This window comes from Pelodiscus sinensis, chromosome 9 (genome assembly GCF_049634645.1).
Source record: "Pelodiscus sinensis isolate JC-2024 chromosome 9, ASM4963464v1, whole genome shotgun sequence".
NCBI lineage: Eukaryota > Metazoa > Chordata > Testudines > Trionychidae > Pelodiscus > Pelodiscus sinensis.
The window spans coordinates 17147149-17162936 of NC_134719.1; the positions used below are offsets into that span (position 1 = coordinate 17147149).

At 48.5% G+C, this 15788-nt stretch overlaps 2 protein-coding genes and 1 long non-coding RNA gene across 8 annotated transcripts in view; 1 reads left to right on the forward strand and 2 right to left on the reverse strand.

The window, feature by feature from the left end:
• Positions 1-6141, reverse strand: part of LOC112546122 (centromere protein R) — a 54695-nt gene extending 48554 nt beyond the window's left edge. For both annotated transcript variants that reach the window (XR_012905900.1, XM_075936155.1), the window contains exon 1: positions 6052-6141. Coding sequence is in view for 1 of the 2 variants with exons in the window: in XM_075936155.1 (XP_075792270.1) it covers positions 6052-6056 (5 nt within the window). In the remaining variant the exon portion in view is untranslated. The remainder of the gene's footprint in view (positions 1-6051) is intronic.
• On the reverse strand, positions 958-5861 carry LOC142830557 (uncharacterized). Its single transcript, XR_012905901.1, has 2 exons — positions 2119-5861; positions 958-1596 (listed from the first exon to the last, which is right to left on the reverse strand). It is a non-coding gene; the product is annotated as an uncharacterized LOC142830557 (long non-coding RNA).
• Positions 6026-15788, forward strand: part of EFCAB7 (EF-hand calcium binding domain 7) — a 45210-nt gene continuing 35447 nt past the window's right edge. For 2 of the 5 annotated variants that reach the window (XR_012905899.1, XM_075936151.1), the window contains exons 1-2: positions 6071-6215; positions 12711-12898. Coding sequence is in view for 4 of the 5 variants with exons in the window: in XM_075936151.1 (XP_075792266.1) it covers positions 12712-12898 (187 nt within the window). In the remaining variant the exon portion in view is untranslated. Of the gene's footprint in view, positions 6239-12710; positions 12899-15788 lie in introns of all 5 variants that reach the window. The other 3 variants (XM_075936150.1, XM_075936148.1, XM_075936149.1) reach the window with 3 other exon arrangements.

A 15788-nucleotide genomic window follows, 5' to 3' on the forward strand; every position in this document is an offset into this window, starting at 1 on the left:
AGTGTGGAAATCAGAACCTCACATTAAGGGTACGTCTAAACTGCAGGCTTCCGTCAACAGAGAGAGTCCAGACTACATCGCTTTGTCGACAAAGAGCGTCCAGACTGCGCTCTTTGTGTGTTAATTTGGCTTTTTTAGCCATGGAGCCTGAGCTGCCCCTGGGCAGGCAATGGCCCCACCGTGCTGCTGGAAGCTCTGTAACATGCTCAGGAGAGCATGATGACCTTGGTGGCAGAGCTGGATTCTGAGCCCAGCTTTGAGCCCCTCGCTCAGGCTGCAGCTCTGCTGCCCTTGCCCCGCAACTTATTCCTGGAGAGGCAAGTTTGGAGGCTGGACACTAGTTTGGACTGGTGGGACCAGCTAGTGCTGCAGCAGTGGGACTATGACCAGTGTCTCTGAAACTTCCACATGCGGAAGGCCACCTTCCAGGAGCTCTGTGTATGGCTCACTCTTGCCCTGCAACGCCAGGACACCCACTTGCGGCCTGCCATCCCCCTGGAGAAACACGTCACCACTGCGGTGTGGAAGCTGGCCACCCCCGATAGGGCTCGCTTCCAGGTGGAGTGCGCCTTTGGCCGTCTGAAGGGCAGGTTTCAGTGCCTGCTCACGCGGCTAGACATGGGGGGAACACAACATCCCCGATGTGGTTGCAGCATGCTGTGGGCTGCACAACCTGGTGGAGAGGAATGAGGAGGCTTTCCTCCCTGCATGGGGGACATGGGCTGATGTGGAGGGGAGGCACTTTGAGCAGCCCCGGACAGCTGCCATCCCGTAAGCCCACCAGCTGGGCTTGCAAATCTGAGAAGCCCTGGGGGAGCAATTCTCCCATGGAGGCCAATGAGTTTCCCCAGGGCCTTCCAAATGTGGGATTGCCCCATGCCCCCGGTGCCTTCCTCCCAAAACCCCTCCTGACCCCACAGTCACTCCTTCCTCACACACTGAGAACAGAGACAAATGTGGGTGAAAACATTTCAACTGTTTATTGCACGGTTGATTTTTTGACAAAATAAAATAAACTCTTTTGTTCAGAGAAATAAATAACTCTTTTTTTCAGAGAAAATACAAAACTCTTTTGTGCAGAAAAAATAAACTGTAAACAAAGGAAGTGCTTCCCTCAGTTACTGTCACTGGTGGGAAGGGGGAATGTCAACCAGACAGGGGGGAGGTAAACTCAGGGCTGAGGGGGCTGCCTGGAGGAAGAGCCCCTGGCAGATTGGCTCCGGAGACCTTCTTGCCTCCGGCTGCACGTGCGGGCTGCCACAGCAGAGGGCTGGGCAGGAGGTGGGGCTGGACCTGAGTCTAGGATGGCAGGGGCTGAGGAGAAGGGGCAGGACCAGGCACAGGACTGGGGAAGACCATGGCCTCCTGGATTGCTGCGCAGATGTCCCTGTGCTGCTAGGCAAATTCAGCCAGCAACTGCTGGCACCACTCGGCCTCTGCCTCCAACCTCCTCTCCATTGAGTCCTGCATCCTTTTCAGGACTCCAACATGCTTGCACACGAGGTCTAAGTGGGTGCGCCAGTGCCGCCAGGTTCCCTGCAGCCATCTGGGTGGTGGGGCAGGTAGGGCACCCCCCCTCCCGATCAACTGCTCCGGCTGTGGAGGACAAGAGGGAAAAGTCATCAGTCATGCATACTCACCCTTTCCCTGAGGGCATGCCCTCCTTCTTGTCAGCAGGCAGTGCCTGTCCTAGGGTCAGAGGCTGCTCATGTGCGTCTCAGTAAGGCATGGTGTGGCCTGGCCCACAGCCACAGTCTTCCTGGAGCCCAGAAAGTGTGCAGGACACCATCCTGCCCCCCCCCCCCCCCCGCACACATCCCATGGCCCAGCAGCACAAACAAGTGTCAGGCCACGGTTGGGGTTCCTGCAGAGTACTGAGAGGCCTGCAGCTGTGAGGCAATCCCGGCGTCCCAGACCCATGCCTGCCCCTGGAATCACTTCCTGCAGGAGCAGGTGGTAACTAGCAGCCGTGAGGATGCAGGGGTATGATGGCTGTCCCTGAGGGCAGCCGTGGGTGTTCTCCCCTTCCTCCCAGGCTGTGATCAGCATGACATGTCACAGTACTGCACCGTGCACTTTGCTCCCGCCTGCCCTGCCCTGTGTGTGTTGGACCTTCACCTGATGTTCTCTCCCCGGTGTCCGAAGTTGCCCGGGAGGCCTCCTGTGCCTGGGCATCTGGCTCCTGGGTGCTCCGGGTGCTGTTCTCCTCCTCCTCCTCCTCTAGGAGCTCCAGGTTCTCAAGCTGCTGTTGCAACTGCTGCTGAGCAAGGGTCTCTAACCCAGACTCCACCAGCCGCTCAGGAGACAAGGGTTCCCCTAGCCCCAGGATCCTGTCCAGCTCCTCGAAATATGCACAGGTGTGTGCCATTTCCCCGGAGTGGGAGCTGTGTTGATGTACCCCTGCCCGACCTCCTTGACTTTGGCCCTGACCTGTGGTGCCGTTCGGGGATGGTGGCCTTTCCTAGCCAGGCTGTCAGCCATTTGGCCATAGATGTCAGCATTCCTGTACCTGCTCTGAGGGAGCTGAAGAGCCTCCCCCTTGGCCCACAGCTCCAGGAGGGCTTTCATTTCTGGCCCTGACCAGAAGAGTGCCCGCCATTTGGTGCCCCTTGCTTCCCAGGGGGATGAGTCCCTGGAAGAGTCAGGGAGGGTCTTGGGCGGCTTGTCCCTGGGACATGGCTCACCACACAACAGAGCTGCTCAGTCAGGGTCCTCTCTGGAGGTGGCTTGTTGCCAGATTGCAGATTCTGGGTGCCTGTGCCTTTTAAAGATGGCTGCAGGCAGGAACAATAGAGTTGAAAGCTGTGGCAGGAGTGTCTACCAGGGGTTCTTCCTGGAGGCCTTTTCTGTCAACATAACTTCTCCCCTTCGTCCACACCTGCCTTTTGTTGACATAACTATGTTGACAAAGGAGTTATTCTTCATGGAATGAAGTTTACAGCCATCGACAAAACTGCTGAATTACGTCGACATTATGTCGACATAACTCGACAGCAGTGTGGACGCAGGTATAGTTTTGTCTACAAAAGTGGACTTTTGTTGACAAAACCCTGTAGTCTAGACACATCTTAAGATATAAAGGGCAGCAGCATTACTTCCGTTAGTTCCAACTCTCTTCTTCCCATGGCTGCACAAAGTTACTACAGCACCAGGACAGTAAGGGCACGTCTAGTCTTGCTTTCACTTTTCAAAGAAGATATGCAAATTTGATGCAAATTTGCATATCTTCTTCCGATCGCTTTTTTGAAAGAGGTTCTTTCGAAAAAAAAAAGTCTAGACGTGGTTCTTTCGAGAAAAAAAACCCTTTTTCGAAATAACCGTTCTTCCTTAAAAAATACAAAAGGGTTTTTTTTCCTCGAAAGAACCATGTCTAGACTTTCTTTTTCGAAAGAACCTCTTTCAAAAAAGCAATCAGAAGAAGATATGCAAATTTGCACCAAATTTGCTTATCTTCTTTCGAAAGTGAAAGCAAGTCTAGATGTGCCCTAAAAGTCACAGTCTGCACAAATAAGGAAGAGGAAGGAAAAAGCTAGCATATGAAACTAGTGTCCAAGAGGGCTCATTTACCTGAGTCCCCTAGCCTCAAGTTGACCTCAAATCTCCAGGGACACTTCTCATTCTGTTTTCTTAACTGTGCACAGTAAATGGTGGTGGTATGCATTTATGCAAGTACAGGCATACTAGCAACTTATACTTTACACATAATATTTACCAATCTAAAAAAACGTTATAGCTATAGCTTGTTATAACATATTGAAAAATTCTTATAGGCCAGATTGAAAGTCTCTTGCTAACACTGGTGAGCATTTACTTACAAAAGTACTCCTATTTATTTTGTGTGAGTAACTGCTCTGAGTATGGGTTTCACCATCTAGCCCTTTATAAGGAAGTGATATTTTCCAGTCTCCTGGTACAAAAAGATGTACCTTTAAACTTTGCATGTATTTAAGCAAATTATATTAAAAAACGAGTGAAGAAAGGTATTTACGTGAGGTGGTAGTAAGTAAAGAAGGAGTACGTGGCTTGATGAAATGGCTGTGTCCCTTAATGGAGAATTTATTTTGAGATCACAATGCATTTATAGACACCACTGACTCACAGTTTCAACCTTACTATTTTTTAACTCACTTTGTAGACATTAAGTTTTACAAAAACATGGTGATGAGTATTGTAAGAAACTAAATATAGAAAGGGTGTGCAGCAGATCAGAGGCGGATTCATAAGCCAAAAGTGTCCTATACCATATCCTATTATAAGAAATGACAGCATGAAGACTGTAATAAGGAAGGTACATTTAATTAGAATACATTTCTCTCATTGTTAGTAGAAATACAAAAATGTGCCCCAAAAAGAATCTTTAGTTTCCACCCCACAGCAGTGTGAAAACAGCATTTAAATTGAGAAAATGTGTGTGTAATCTTTTTGTATAAATATGGGTTATGTATTTTCAGCTTAATACAATCCGATTTCACAGTTAAGACAACATAACAAGACTTCACAAAGTTTTTAGTTGCAATTGACTTTTCAATAGGCTACATTACTAAAAATCTCTATTTGGCTCTCATTAAATGAATAATCAGCAGGTATTTACATGTTAGAAAAACAGGAAGGAAAAATGGCATATCAGCAGGGAAAATTTGAAGAAAAAACATTACTATTTTCCAGCTTTGAACTGAAATATAACACATATACTCAAGTAAAATGAGGAATGTGCTCATGTACTGCAATCAAGTAAGGGGCTTGCTCTGGCATTCTGAATCAAAATCTCCTCTTCCAACCCTGCTACTGTGCAGTGTGATGAGAGCTGTCTAGAAAATTACTAGCTGAATTTTGGTGGCCCTCTAAGTAGAAATGCTTAACATTTTCAAATTGGGGTAACTTCACAATAAGCCAGTGGTGGGCAATCTGCAACTCACCAGGGCTCTATATGAGGCCCACAATGATATTTTGCTTATCATTGCCCATGTGCAAGGTTGCTAAATTATATTGGTTTCTGTCTGTTAAGGTTTTTTTACCAATATTGCTAAAGTGACACATATAAAACAAGGGCACATAAAGTGAGATGCATGCTAATTCCACACAACACTGTGAGAGCTATGCAGGCCCACTGAATCCAGTCAAAGATATGTCAGGATTCAATTGCCATGCCCCAAATTCTAGGTGCAGAAGTGCAGTTAGCAAAATTACCCTATCCCGGGACACGGTCTTGGTTACAACAATCTTGCAGACCACTGAGATGAAGGAGGGCCACTCATGAGACTCACTAATGTAGGTTGCATATCACTGTTTTCAGCACTGAAATAGGTGGAGGTGCTAGAGGAAATAGTCAATTATTTAGCTGCCAAACTTTAAAGCAAATTTGAAAGTCTTGCCATTACACACGCTGGCATCTGTAATGACTCAGAGACTCTAGGACTGCTGGCAAGATACAGCCTCTGGGCTGGCTCTGACTGGCCAGGCCTTTGGATCTCCCTGTCTGAAGGTCCTGCTGGGCTATTGGCTGGGAGCCACCTTAGTAAGCACCTCTAAGCCAGAGACAATTTGTGGCACCCCAGTCTCTCCCTCCCCTAACTCCCTGCTCCAGTTTCATCCCTCCCAGAGCTTGCCCGCCCTCCTACACTTCTCCCCAAGCCGAAATCCTCTCCTGCACCCACACCCACCCCCCTGGATCCTGCCCCAGGTCACAACCCCCTCCTTCACCCGAACCCCCTCTCAGACCCTACGCCCTCTCCTGCACCCCCGCAGAGCTCCCTTCTGCACCCAGCCTCTGTCGCACGACCTCCTGGAGCCACCCACCCCTCGGAAATCATTGCCCGCCCCTGCCCTGGGAGAACTTGCCCTTATTCAGCGGGAAAACTTAAAAAAAAGCAACCAACCGCCTAGCAGCGCCGTGAAGACCCACGGCCCGTGAGGCAGCCCCGAGTCTGAGCGTGCGGCCAGAGCCCGCCCCGCCCTTTCCGAGCCGGCTCGGGTTCAAGTCAGTGATCGCGCCTCCGCTCGCCCAGCGCCAACCCCCCAGCTCCCCCGCATGCCCCCTGGCCCGCTACCTACGGCATGACGGCAGCGCTCCCGCCGCTCCGGGACTTCCCGCCCGGCGTGTCCCACCCAAACCCCGCCGGCTGGAAACGCCGCCCAGGGGAAGCGGCCGGCTCCTGGTAGGCCGGGGGCGGCGCGGGGCAGGGTGCGCAGCGGCAGCAGGCCCGGGCCGGGGAAAGGTACGAACCAAGGAGCCGCCCAGGTTAGCCCGGGGAGGGGGGAACCCCGCCCCCCCCCACACTCTCTCGTGCTGCCCCGTCCCGTGCGCGGGGGGAGCCGCCTGCCCTGCTCGCTACTGGGGGGGGGGGGGGTGGAAATGTACCTTGGGTGGGAGAAGGGGGCAAAGTCCCCTCAGCTGGCAGGAGCAGGCGGCCCCCGCCCTCCTTGGCGGCAGCCTCCCTGCGCCGAGCTCTGCCCAGCCCGGGGCGCGCTGCTGCGGCGCCTTCCACCCGCGAGGGGCGCGGGAGGTGGGATGCGCTGGGGGGGGTTGATCGCCTGAGGGGGGGGATTTTGTTAATTGCCTTCAACTGAGGTTGAAATCGCCCAGAAACAGGCGTCTGCGCTCAGCAGCGGGGGCTGTTGAGGAAGAGGCTTAATAACGAGAGAGCTTCTTGCTCCCAAAGGGGTGGGACCTGCGAGGTTTGCCTTTCCTATGGGGGTGAGGTAAGAAACTAGACCAGTGGTCTCCAACCTTCTTACACCCAAGATCACTTTTTAAATGACAGACCAAGCCAAGATCTACCGCCCCGCCCCTTCCTTGAAGCCCCACCCTCTCTATTCTCCTCCTCTCCATCACTTGCTATCCCCAATCCTTATACTGCTGCTTTTTTAAAAGGTTTTTCCACATTTGGAAGTGGTGCTCAGCTAGGGTGCACCACGCTCCAGTGGGCTGGTGCAGTGAAGAAGCTGCCTGGACTGCTGGCTGTGGCCTTCAGCCCGGAGGAGGCTGAACTGCGCTCCAGCTGATCGGGCGGCTTCCCCTCTGCGCCTGCCCACGTGGAGCTTGGTGCACCCTGGCTGAGCACCATGGCCAGCTGGCCGGGAAGCAGCTTCTCTTCGCTTCTGCCCGGCTACCCTGCGCTCAGCCCGGGAAGCTTGCTCCAGCACAGCTGGAGCTAGACGCATCCTCCCTGGGCTGAGTGCAGGGCAGCCGGGCTAGCCGGGCTGGAGGGAAGAGAAGTGGCTGCCCGGCCAGCTGGCCATGGCGCTCAGCCAGGGTGCACCAAGCTCCACATGGGCAGGCGCAGAGGGGAAACAGCCCGATCAGCTAGAGCACAGGGCAGCCTCTTTCAGCTGAAAGCCACAGTCAGCTGGCTGGGGTGTTTCAGCCCTCCCGACCTCCCAGCTCCCACCATTCCTCGCAGCTACTCACCTGTGTTGTTGCTTGGTGAGTAGCTACTCCTCAAATGAGGAAATCTAATGTAAATGCACTGCGCAGGTGTGCAGTTCAGAGAGGGCTCAAGAGCTACTCTTAGAGCCCCTGAGATCTACCAGTAGATCGCGATCTACTGGTTGGTGACCACGGAACTAGACTATAGACACCATAGATGTGATCAGATCAGAAGGGAAAGGGTGCGCGCTCTTCGGCTACATCTAGACTGGCATGATTTTCCGCAAATGCTTTTAACGGAAAACTTTTCTGTTAAAAGCATTTGCGGAAAAGAACATCTAGATTAAAAAAAGCACTTTTTGCAGAAAAGCGTCCGTGCCAATCTAGACAAGGTTTTGCGCAAGAAAGCCCTGATCGCCATTTTCGCCATCGGGCTTTTTTGCGCAAAACAGTACCGCATTGTCTACACTGATCCTCTTGCGCAAATGCTTTTGTGCAAGAGGGCTTTTGCCCGAACGGGAGCAGCATAGTATTTCCGCAAGAACACTGACAATCTTACATGAGAGAAAAACTTGCCAGTCTAGACGCAGCCATCTAGTCCAGCCCTCTGCAGCCAGGCAGGGAAAAAGTAAAACTAGATCAGGGGTCAGCAACCTTTTGAAACCAAAGAGCCAACCTACTCAAGATTCAGAACAAGTGGCCTACAAAGAGCCATTTAAAAATGCCCATTTGAATGACTGAAAATATACAACTTAATATGATTGATAATTGACATAATGATTAATAATAGCATAAATGAAACATTGTACTCAAGGACTTTATTTAATGGGACTTCCACTGCTGCCTCTTTTCATACATAACTTTGAAGTTTACATCATAACTGGTCAAATCCAGCTTCATGCAGGCTTTCAGGATATCTTCTGTCAATCTTATGGTGGAGGCTGGGGATGTGGGGGTGCAAGAGTTTGGGTTGGGGTGCAGGAGGGGCTGAGGGCAGGGGGGATGGGTGTATGATGGGCTCAGGGCACAGGTTTGGGGTGTGTGGGTGGCGCAGGAGTGTTATGGCAGGGGGCTGTGGAATTGGGATGATGGATTTTGGGAATATGGGGGTATGAGGGACTATGGGCAGGGGGGTTGGGTATATGATGGGCTCAGGGTTGGGGTGTATGGACGGGTGCAGGAATGTTATGATGCTTTGGCCAGATGGGGTCTGGGCCTCAATTGTGGGCTTGTTGACCCGGCTTCATTTTTAAATAAAGTAAAATATTATGTCCAACACAAAAGGTTTCAACATTGTCTTTATTTATGGGGTGGGATGGAAACCTTTTTTGGGTCAGGGGCCAATGTCCCACAGGAAAATCAGTCGGCGACTACACAAGTGAGAAGCAAAAAAACAATACCTCCAAAGCCATCCAACCCTCACTAATGTGGCCCCCAACTGAGACACCTCACACCCCTGGTGCTCCAGCCCCATGGGTGGGGGGGAGGAGGTCAGGGAGGACTGAGATTCAAGGCCCCTTCTGAGTTTCCAGGGTTGGTGGATTTTGTGCCCCCCCACCCCCCCAGCCTCTGGGGTGGGGCCAAAAATGAGGGGTTCAGTGTGCAGGGCAGAGCTGCCAGTAAGTGGGATAGGGATGGGGGTGCAGAATCTGGGTGGGAGGTAGGGTGCAGGAGCAAGCTGGGGGTAGATGTCTGGCCAGGGGGTAGGGGGCAGGAGCAGGGTGCAGGTGGGTGTCTGGCCAGCGGAAAGAGGACAGGAGCAGGGTGCTTGCTGGTGGGTGTCTGGTCGGGAGCAGGAACAGGGTACGGGTGGGTGTCTGGCGAGGGCAGAGGGAGCAGGGACAGGGTACTGGTGGGTGTTGGAGGAGGGAGTAGGAGAGCTCCACCGGTATCTGCTGGTCTTCAGAGACGAGTGGCTTTCTGGCAGGATCTGCAGGCAGTGCTGGCACATTCTGCTCCTTTAGGAAATCCATCTACTCCTCATTCCCAAAGTCTGGATCCTCCGCCGCCATCTTAGCTCCAGCTCCCTCTCCCCACAATGCCTACATGCTCTATGTGCAGCACCACCATATCCGGCTCTCTCTGGTGATCACCAGGCAGAGAGGGCTGCACAGCTCCTGTGTTCTGCCTCCCCGGAGTACAGGGGAAGGTAGGATGGATAAGGAAGCATGTGTGTTGCTGTGGGGAGCGGAGAAGCAGCACATATGCTTCCCTGCAAGCTGGATCCTCAGGGCTTCCCCTTCTCCCCCCATCCAGGAAGCTCTGGATCCAATCTTGCAGGGCGCGCAATGCTGGATCGCCAGCACAGGCTCCTCATTACGGGTTGGGGGGAAGTGAGGAGAGGGGAACAGAGCTCAAGCCACGAGCCTTATTTGGCTCCTAAGTGAGCCATAGGTTGCTGACCCCTGAACTAGGCCATGCCTGACATGTGTGTGTCTACCCCATTCTTAAAAACTTCCAAGGATGGGGAGGCCACAACCTCCTTTGGAAGACTAGTCTAGTGCTTAGTTACCCTGGTACTTAGGAAGTTTCTTCTGTCATCCAATTTAAAGCACCCTGGCTGCAGATTAAACTGATTACTTCTTGTGCAACCTTGGTCGGCCCAGAGGAAAACTGATCACCATCTTCTTTGTAACAGTCTTTAACATATTTGAAGACTGTTATCAGATCCCATCTCAGTCTTCTTTTCTCAGGAATCTTGGCGAGAACTGTAATATCATCTGGTCCCTCCCATGTCCTCTGAAACACAATGGTTCTTTACTGTATATATATATTAGTGCTGCATCATATGTCCAGTTGAGATTTTAATGACCCAAGCCGTGGAGCTTCCCCCAGTTCAGTGGGAAACTATTGCACACTAGACTTCAAAGAACATTGGCAGCACCTTTGTGCGTAGCTGCTGTGCCAATAATAAATTGGTTGGTAATGAGTGGGCTGAGGGGCATAAACAACAGTTCATATTTTATAAAGCTAGTTACAGGAAAATTAACATTTATTCTCCTTTTCCTCCTTGACTTTAACCCACTTCCATTTTGTGAATGTAACACTGGTGCTTAATTATAGTGACATCCGTTTGCAGTAACCAGACTGCATCACTGTGTCCCTATGGGGTCCTTCTAATGCCAGTGTAATATGAAAGTGTCAGGCAGGCGGTCTGTGTATTACAAATAGGGTACTTCATCCATGATAAGCGATTATTATCTTTCTTTCCCAAGTGGAAAAGACCTATATAACTCAAGAAAGTGCGAGTGATTTAGCCCTCCTGAGTAAGAATCCAATGAGTCCTGAAGGGGACCCTAGCTAGGCCGTTATCTTGTTGTTGAACTTGAGGTATTCAATTTATTATACAAGAATATATTTTCAGAAGTCAACACTGGGTAAAATAATGTTAGAGGCTGTTAGACCAACAGTACAGCACAATTTAGTGTCCCTCCGTGATGGCCTTCTAAAAACCTTAATCACCTTTGGTAAAGACGAAAACAACTGTTGAAGTTCACTGGCTGTTTATGAGCAAAAGGTGTTATTGCCTTGAATTATTTCAATTATTTAAAAAAAACTTGGACTTTTCCCCATTCTGTTTTGTGCATTTTTGTGGGGATACTGTTGTAGTTTTAAGGTCTTAAATGCTGCAAATGCTTAAGACGTAGTTAATTTTCAGTATCCAAATAGTTCCATTGATTTGAATGGATATACTTAATTTTATGTGTTTGAAGGATGGGTGTGTACAATTTTAATAGTTTCCACTGATGGACATGCTTTTTAAGAAATTATACCTAGGGAAAAATTCTCCCAAATATGGGCTTTAAGCCTGACAAATAACTTTATTAACTTACATTTTTTTAATCTTGAATGCAAAATATATTTTTTCTAGCAGATTTTCTCTGCTGAAATAGTGTGGAACTGATCGGTCTAATGGTTTCTAATCTGCTGGGTTTCAGATTTGTGAGGATGAATAAAACACAGTAACATAAGCAACACAGAGGCATCGAACCATAATCCTTTAGTGCACCGTTACTCTTACAAATATGTCTCCAAATTACCCAGTTAATTGGAGCACAGTGGGCATGGCCTGGCCAGAGCAGCCCCCCGCCCATGCAGTGGAGAGGTGAGCTTGGCTTGGCCTGAGCAGCCCAATGTGCCACCAGTGGGGTGCGTTCCCGGCTGGCGAGGCCTGCCACGCCGCAGCAGGAGGCCCACTCCAGCCCAACCACGCCCACCAGGTTGGAACAGTCCTCCGTCCACTCCTGTTTAAGCAGTTAATCAGTTCCACTTAACCGTTAACCAATTAACTGATTAAACAAGATTTTACATCGCTATTCCAGATACAGCTAGTCTGTGGTAATAAGAAGCTTGCAAAGAAGCCAATCTATATGCCATACAATATGAGGACTTTTAACATGTACATTTATTACAGTGCTTGTCTTATAATTATTTCCTACCTCCCTGATAAGGCTATTAGGAGACGGGTAATTGGGTAATCATGCAATCAATACAATTTGTATTGACTACACGATTAGTCAATAAGGGAAAGTGCTAAGGAGCTATCCCTGCTGCAGATCTGCAGTTTAAATGTAGTAAGAGCTGGGTGCACAGGCAGTCCATCTCCTACTACATTTAAACCGCAGAGCCGCAGCAAGGGTAGCTCCTAGACCCAGCACAAGCCAGGACTGAACTGGGCTTGCTCCATCCTGGCCCATGCCGGGTCCAGCAGCCCCTCTGTTCGTGGCAGCCGGGGCTGGCCGTGGACAGGAGCTGCTGCTGGAGTAGCCTCTCCTGGCCCCACCTACGCTGTTGCCTCTGACATAGAGGCAGCAAGTGGGGAGGGAAATTCAAGTAGTCAACTCAACTATCTGATAAGCCTAAGCGTATTGGGTAGTCAACTAATCAACTATTCTTTTACATCCCTACTCCCCGGCTTTTTCAAATGTGTTTTACATCTCCATATAGCATTTTGAGTTAAATCTGTTAGCTTTTTGAGTCTGAGATTGTGTCTTACTCTGTATAGTGCCTAATATAATTGTGGGGGTTCATCACTGGTTGGGGCCTCTCCAGGTTACCGTTATACCTGTGCATTGTCACCAAGGTCTGTCAAACTCACCTGACATCACCTCATATGGTATCTGAAAATTTGCTGCTGTGTTTGCATTCAGTATAGATAAATAATGAATAATAGTACCTACATGGTTTAAATGCATGGATCTCAACACACTTTACAAAGGAAGTTCAGCAGCAATACCCCCATTTTACAGCCAGGGAAACAGCTTCACAGATAGTTTAACTGAATCTGTGTGTGAGGGGAGAAAGCAAAAGTGACAAACTTTAAATATGTTTGTATTATTCACAGAATGGCCAGCAGTCCTGGAAGTAATGCATCCCTCTCCAGTCAGAAAATCGTACTCTCCGAAAGTTCTCAAGCAAAGAAATCGCAGTATTCTGAAGAGGAGACCTTTTATATGAACTGCAGAGCAGCCTACCTAGCTGTTTTTAAAAGCAGCTTAGAAAACATTAAATCAAAAGAACAACTGTGTTTAGGTAATAAGTAGGAGATAATTTTCTTTACTTGAATTTTGAGTGCAAAGATTACAGTGGTAGATGTTCAAACCAACAGCCAGCATTTCATTTGTTGGACATACCTGGCAGTTGGAGCTCAGTCACAATAGTTTCTTTTAATGATTCAGGCTGTTCTTGGTGAGGTTTGTTTTTTCAAGCATCAGTGGCTATATCTATAAAGACACTTACAAGGTTTATACCTATTATAAAATGTATAATAGTTTTCCACATAGTTTGTAAAAATATTTTTTCTCAGTATTTTTCATTTTCTTCAAATTCTTAATGTATATTACTAGATATTGGATGATTCATGGAAGTGGGAACAAGATATAGAGCCTTTCACTTCTAAGGCCAAGTCTACACTCCGCCCCTCCATCATTCTAAGATACGTAACTTCAGCTACGCAAATAGTGTAGCTGAAGTCAATATACTTCTCGTAGTGTCTTTCATGCGGTAACGTTGGTGACTGATGCTCTCTTGTTGAGTCCAGGGCTGGCCCAAGCCATTTTGGCGCCCCGGGCCCGAGCGTGCGGTGCCGCCCCCAGGGCGCACGGCTCATGTGCGGGCCTGCCCCCGGGGCGCACGGCGCATGCGCTGCCCAGCCACCGCTGCTGGCGTGCAGCCCAGGGCGGGCTGTGCCTGGCTGTGCAGGGCCCCGCGGCCGTGGGGAGAAAGGCGCTGCTGGCCGGTGCCATGGGAATGGGGGGGCTGGGCGCGTGGCGCCTGATGGCAGCTATAAGGGACGCTGCACTCCTCTTACAGCTGCCATCAGGTGCCCCCCATAGGTTGGTGCCCTGAGCAGCTGCCCGGCTCGCCCACCCCTTAGTCCGGCCTCTTCTCATCTTGGGGAGTACTGGAGTCAACAAGAGAGTGCTCCAAGGTCGATCTATGTGTAGCGAAGACAAGCCCCTAAATTGCCACTCTGAATGAACAAAAATCAGTACTACCTGACAGCTATTGGGAGACTAAGTGAGTTATTTAAGAGCACCACATTTGATGGCTGAATATGTTTTGTGCATAAATTAATAGCTTCACTGTTTTATAAGAATTACATTAATTTTTCACAATGCAAATGTACCTTAAGTACTTTTCAGTTTCCTGAATTTCAAGGCAGATGTTCTATTCTTTTATCAGTATTATTTAACTTTGATGTGTGATTAGGTGTCTTCCTCCTCATTCCAGCAGCGTATCTTTTTGGTTTGGTAAAAGTAGTCCGTAATAGTAATATGAATATTTGATTGAAAATTATGAAACTTAGAGTCTACAGAAATAACTGGAAGATCCACAGCTAACTAGGTGGAACTATGAAAATGACAATTTACACAGTAAGTTGAGGGGTGGGAAATGATTTCTAAGTTGGGCCAGGGACTGGGAATTAGTTTACTTAAAATGTTTTCATTAGTTATTATGTTAAATGGATATTTCGAATAAGTTTCACAGTTCCATCTAGAAATCTGTTAAGCTAATGTGGTGGTGGTGGTGGTGTTGCCAGCTCTTGCAAGTTTACTCTCGCATGTAGTATTTGGTGTTTTTCTTAAAGCCCCAGTACAGTATGTGGACTCCTATGATTAAGAAAAAAAATGTAACTTATTTTTTTTAAATAAAAGTTTCATGGTTGTAGAGAGAAGCTTGAAAACATGTATCCTAGAAAAGCCTAAAAACCAGGAGGCAAATAAAAAGAATCCAAATCTATTATTTTAAAAAAACAAACAAACCCTCTCATGGTGTTACAGCTAACACGATTTTTGAACCTTTCAAATTGGAATTGGCAATACTGTGGTGTTGCTTGCTATGGGTTTATCAATAGTAGATTATGACATCAGGGAATGGCATCTTTGTATAAGATTGCAGAGGTCATGAAAGCACAGAACAAACAAAAATTAAAATGAAGCAGCGTTCTGCCACACTATGGTCAGGCATAATATTTAGGGGCACTGTGCTCCTCTTTTCCTCAGCACAAAACTCATTATCTCCAGCTATTCCCTAGGGATGTAAGAGGTTAACCGATTAACTGGTAAGCAGGTGATTTTTCGGCCTGTTTACAAGGTAACTGGTTAACTGGCCTGGCCTGCTGGCCATGGCAGGCTTAGTAGGAGTAATACTCCCCTTTCTCTTGCCTGCAGGCCAGAGTAGCACCCGCTTGCCCACGGCTGGGGCACGGCAGGCTGGGGCCGGAGTAGCCCTCTTCCCAATTAACTGGTTAAACAAATAGTTTAACCAGTTGACTATTTTAGGCAGTTTTTAATATCTCTAATTTTCACTCTCTTTCATCTTAGTACAGTCCAGATCTACAACAGCTGAGTTTTCTGCCAGGAAAGCCAGTTAGCATGTAAACTGATGTGTGCTTGCTGAGGTACTCTGATGGTTTCAGGTTGACAGCTTCTGTCCAAATACAAATGTCAGTACTTGAAATACCATTCTCTAACACGCATACTCTTTCTGCATGTGACTCAGTCTTATGCAGACTGTCAGGGTTAAGATAGGAGCCCCTGTATAACATCCTAATGATGGTTTTAAAGTAAGAGTGGTGTGAACAAATGTCATCCCTTTTATATACGCTGTGCCTTTCATCTCTATCCATGTGCCACTTGGGCACATAGCAAGTGTTTTGGCATTTTGGTTTCAAGGTCAGCTAAGAAAGGGCAATTACTAGTTCAGGCTCCCAGTCTTCTCAGAGCTGTGTGTGAACTTTTTTTCTTTTAAACTTGTAAGTGTTAAGAGTTATTATAGGCTTATGTAAAAGCTTAGCGTAAATCCTGGCAAAGAATCCAGTCAGAGGTGTGAATATTGAAGCATCTGTGGTTATATGATGTTTGGTTAATAACATAAACTGTGCTAGTCATTTAGAGCCTGTTCTGGCAAAACCTTAGAG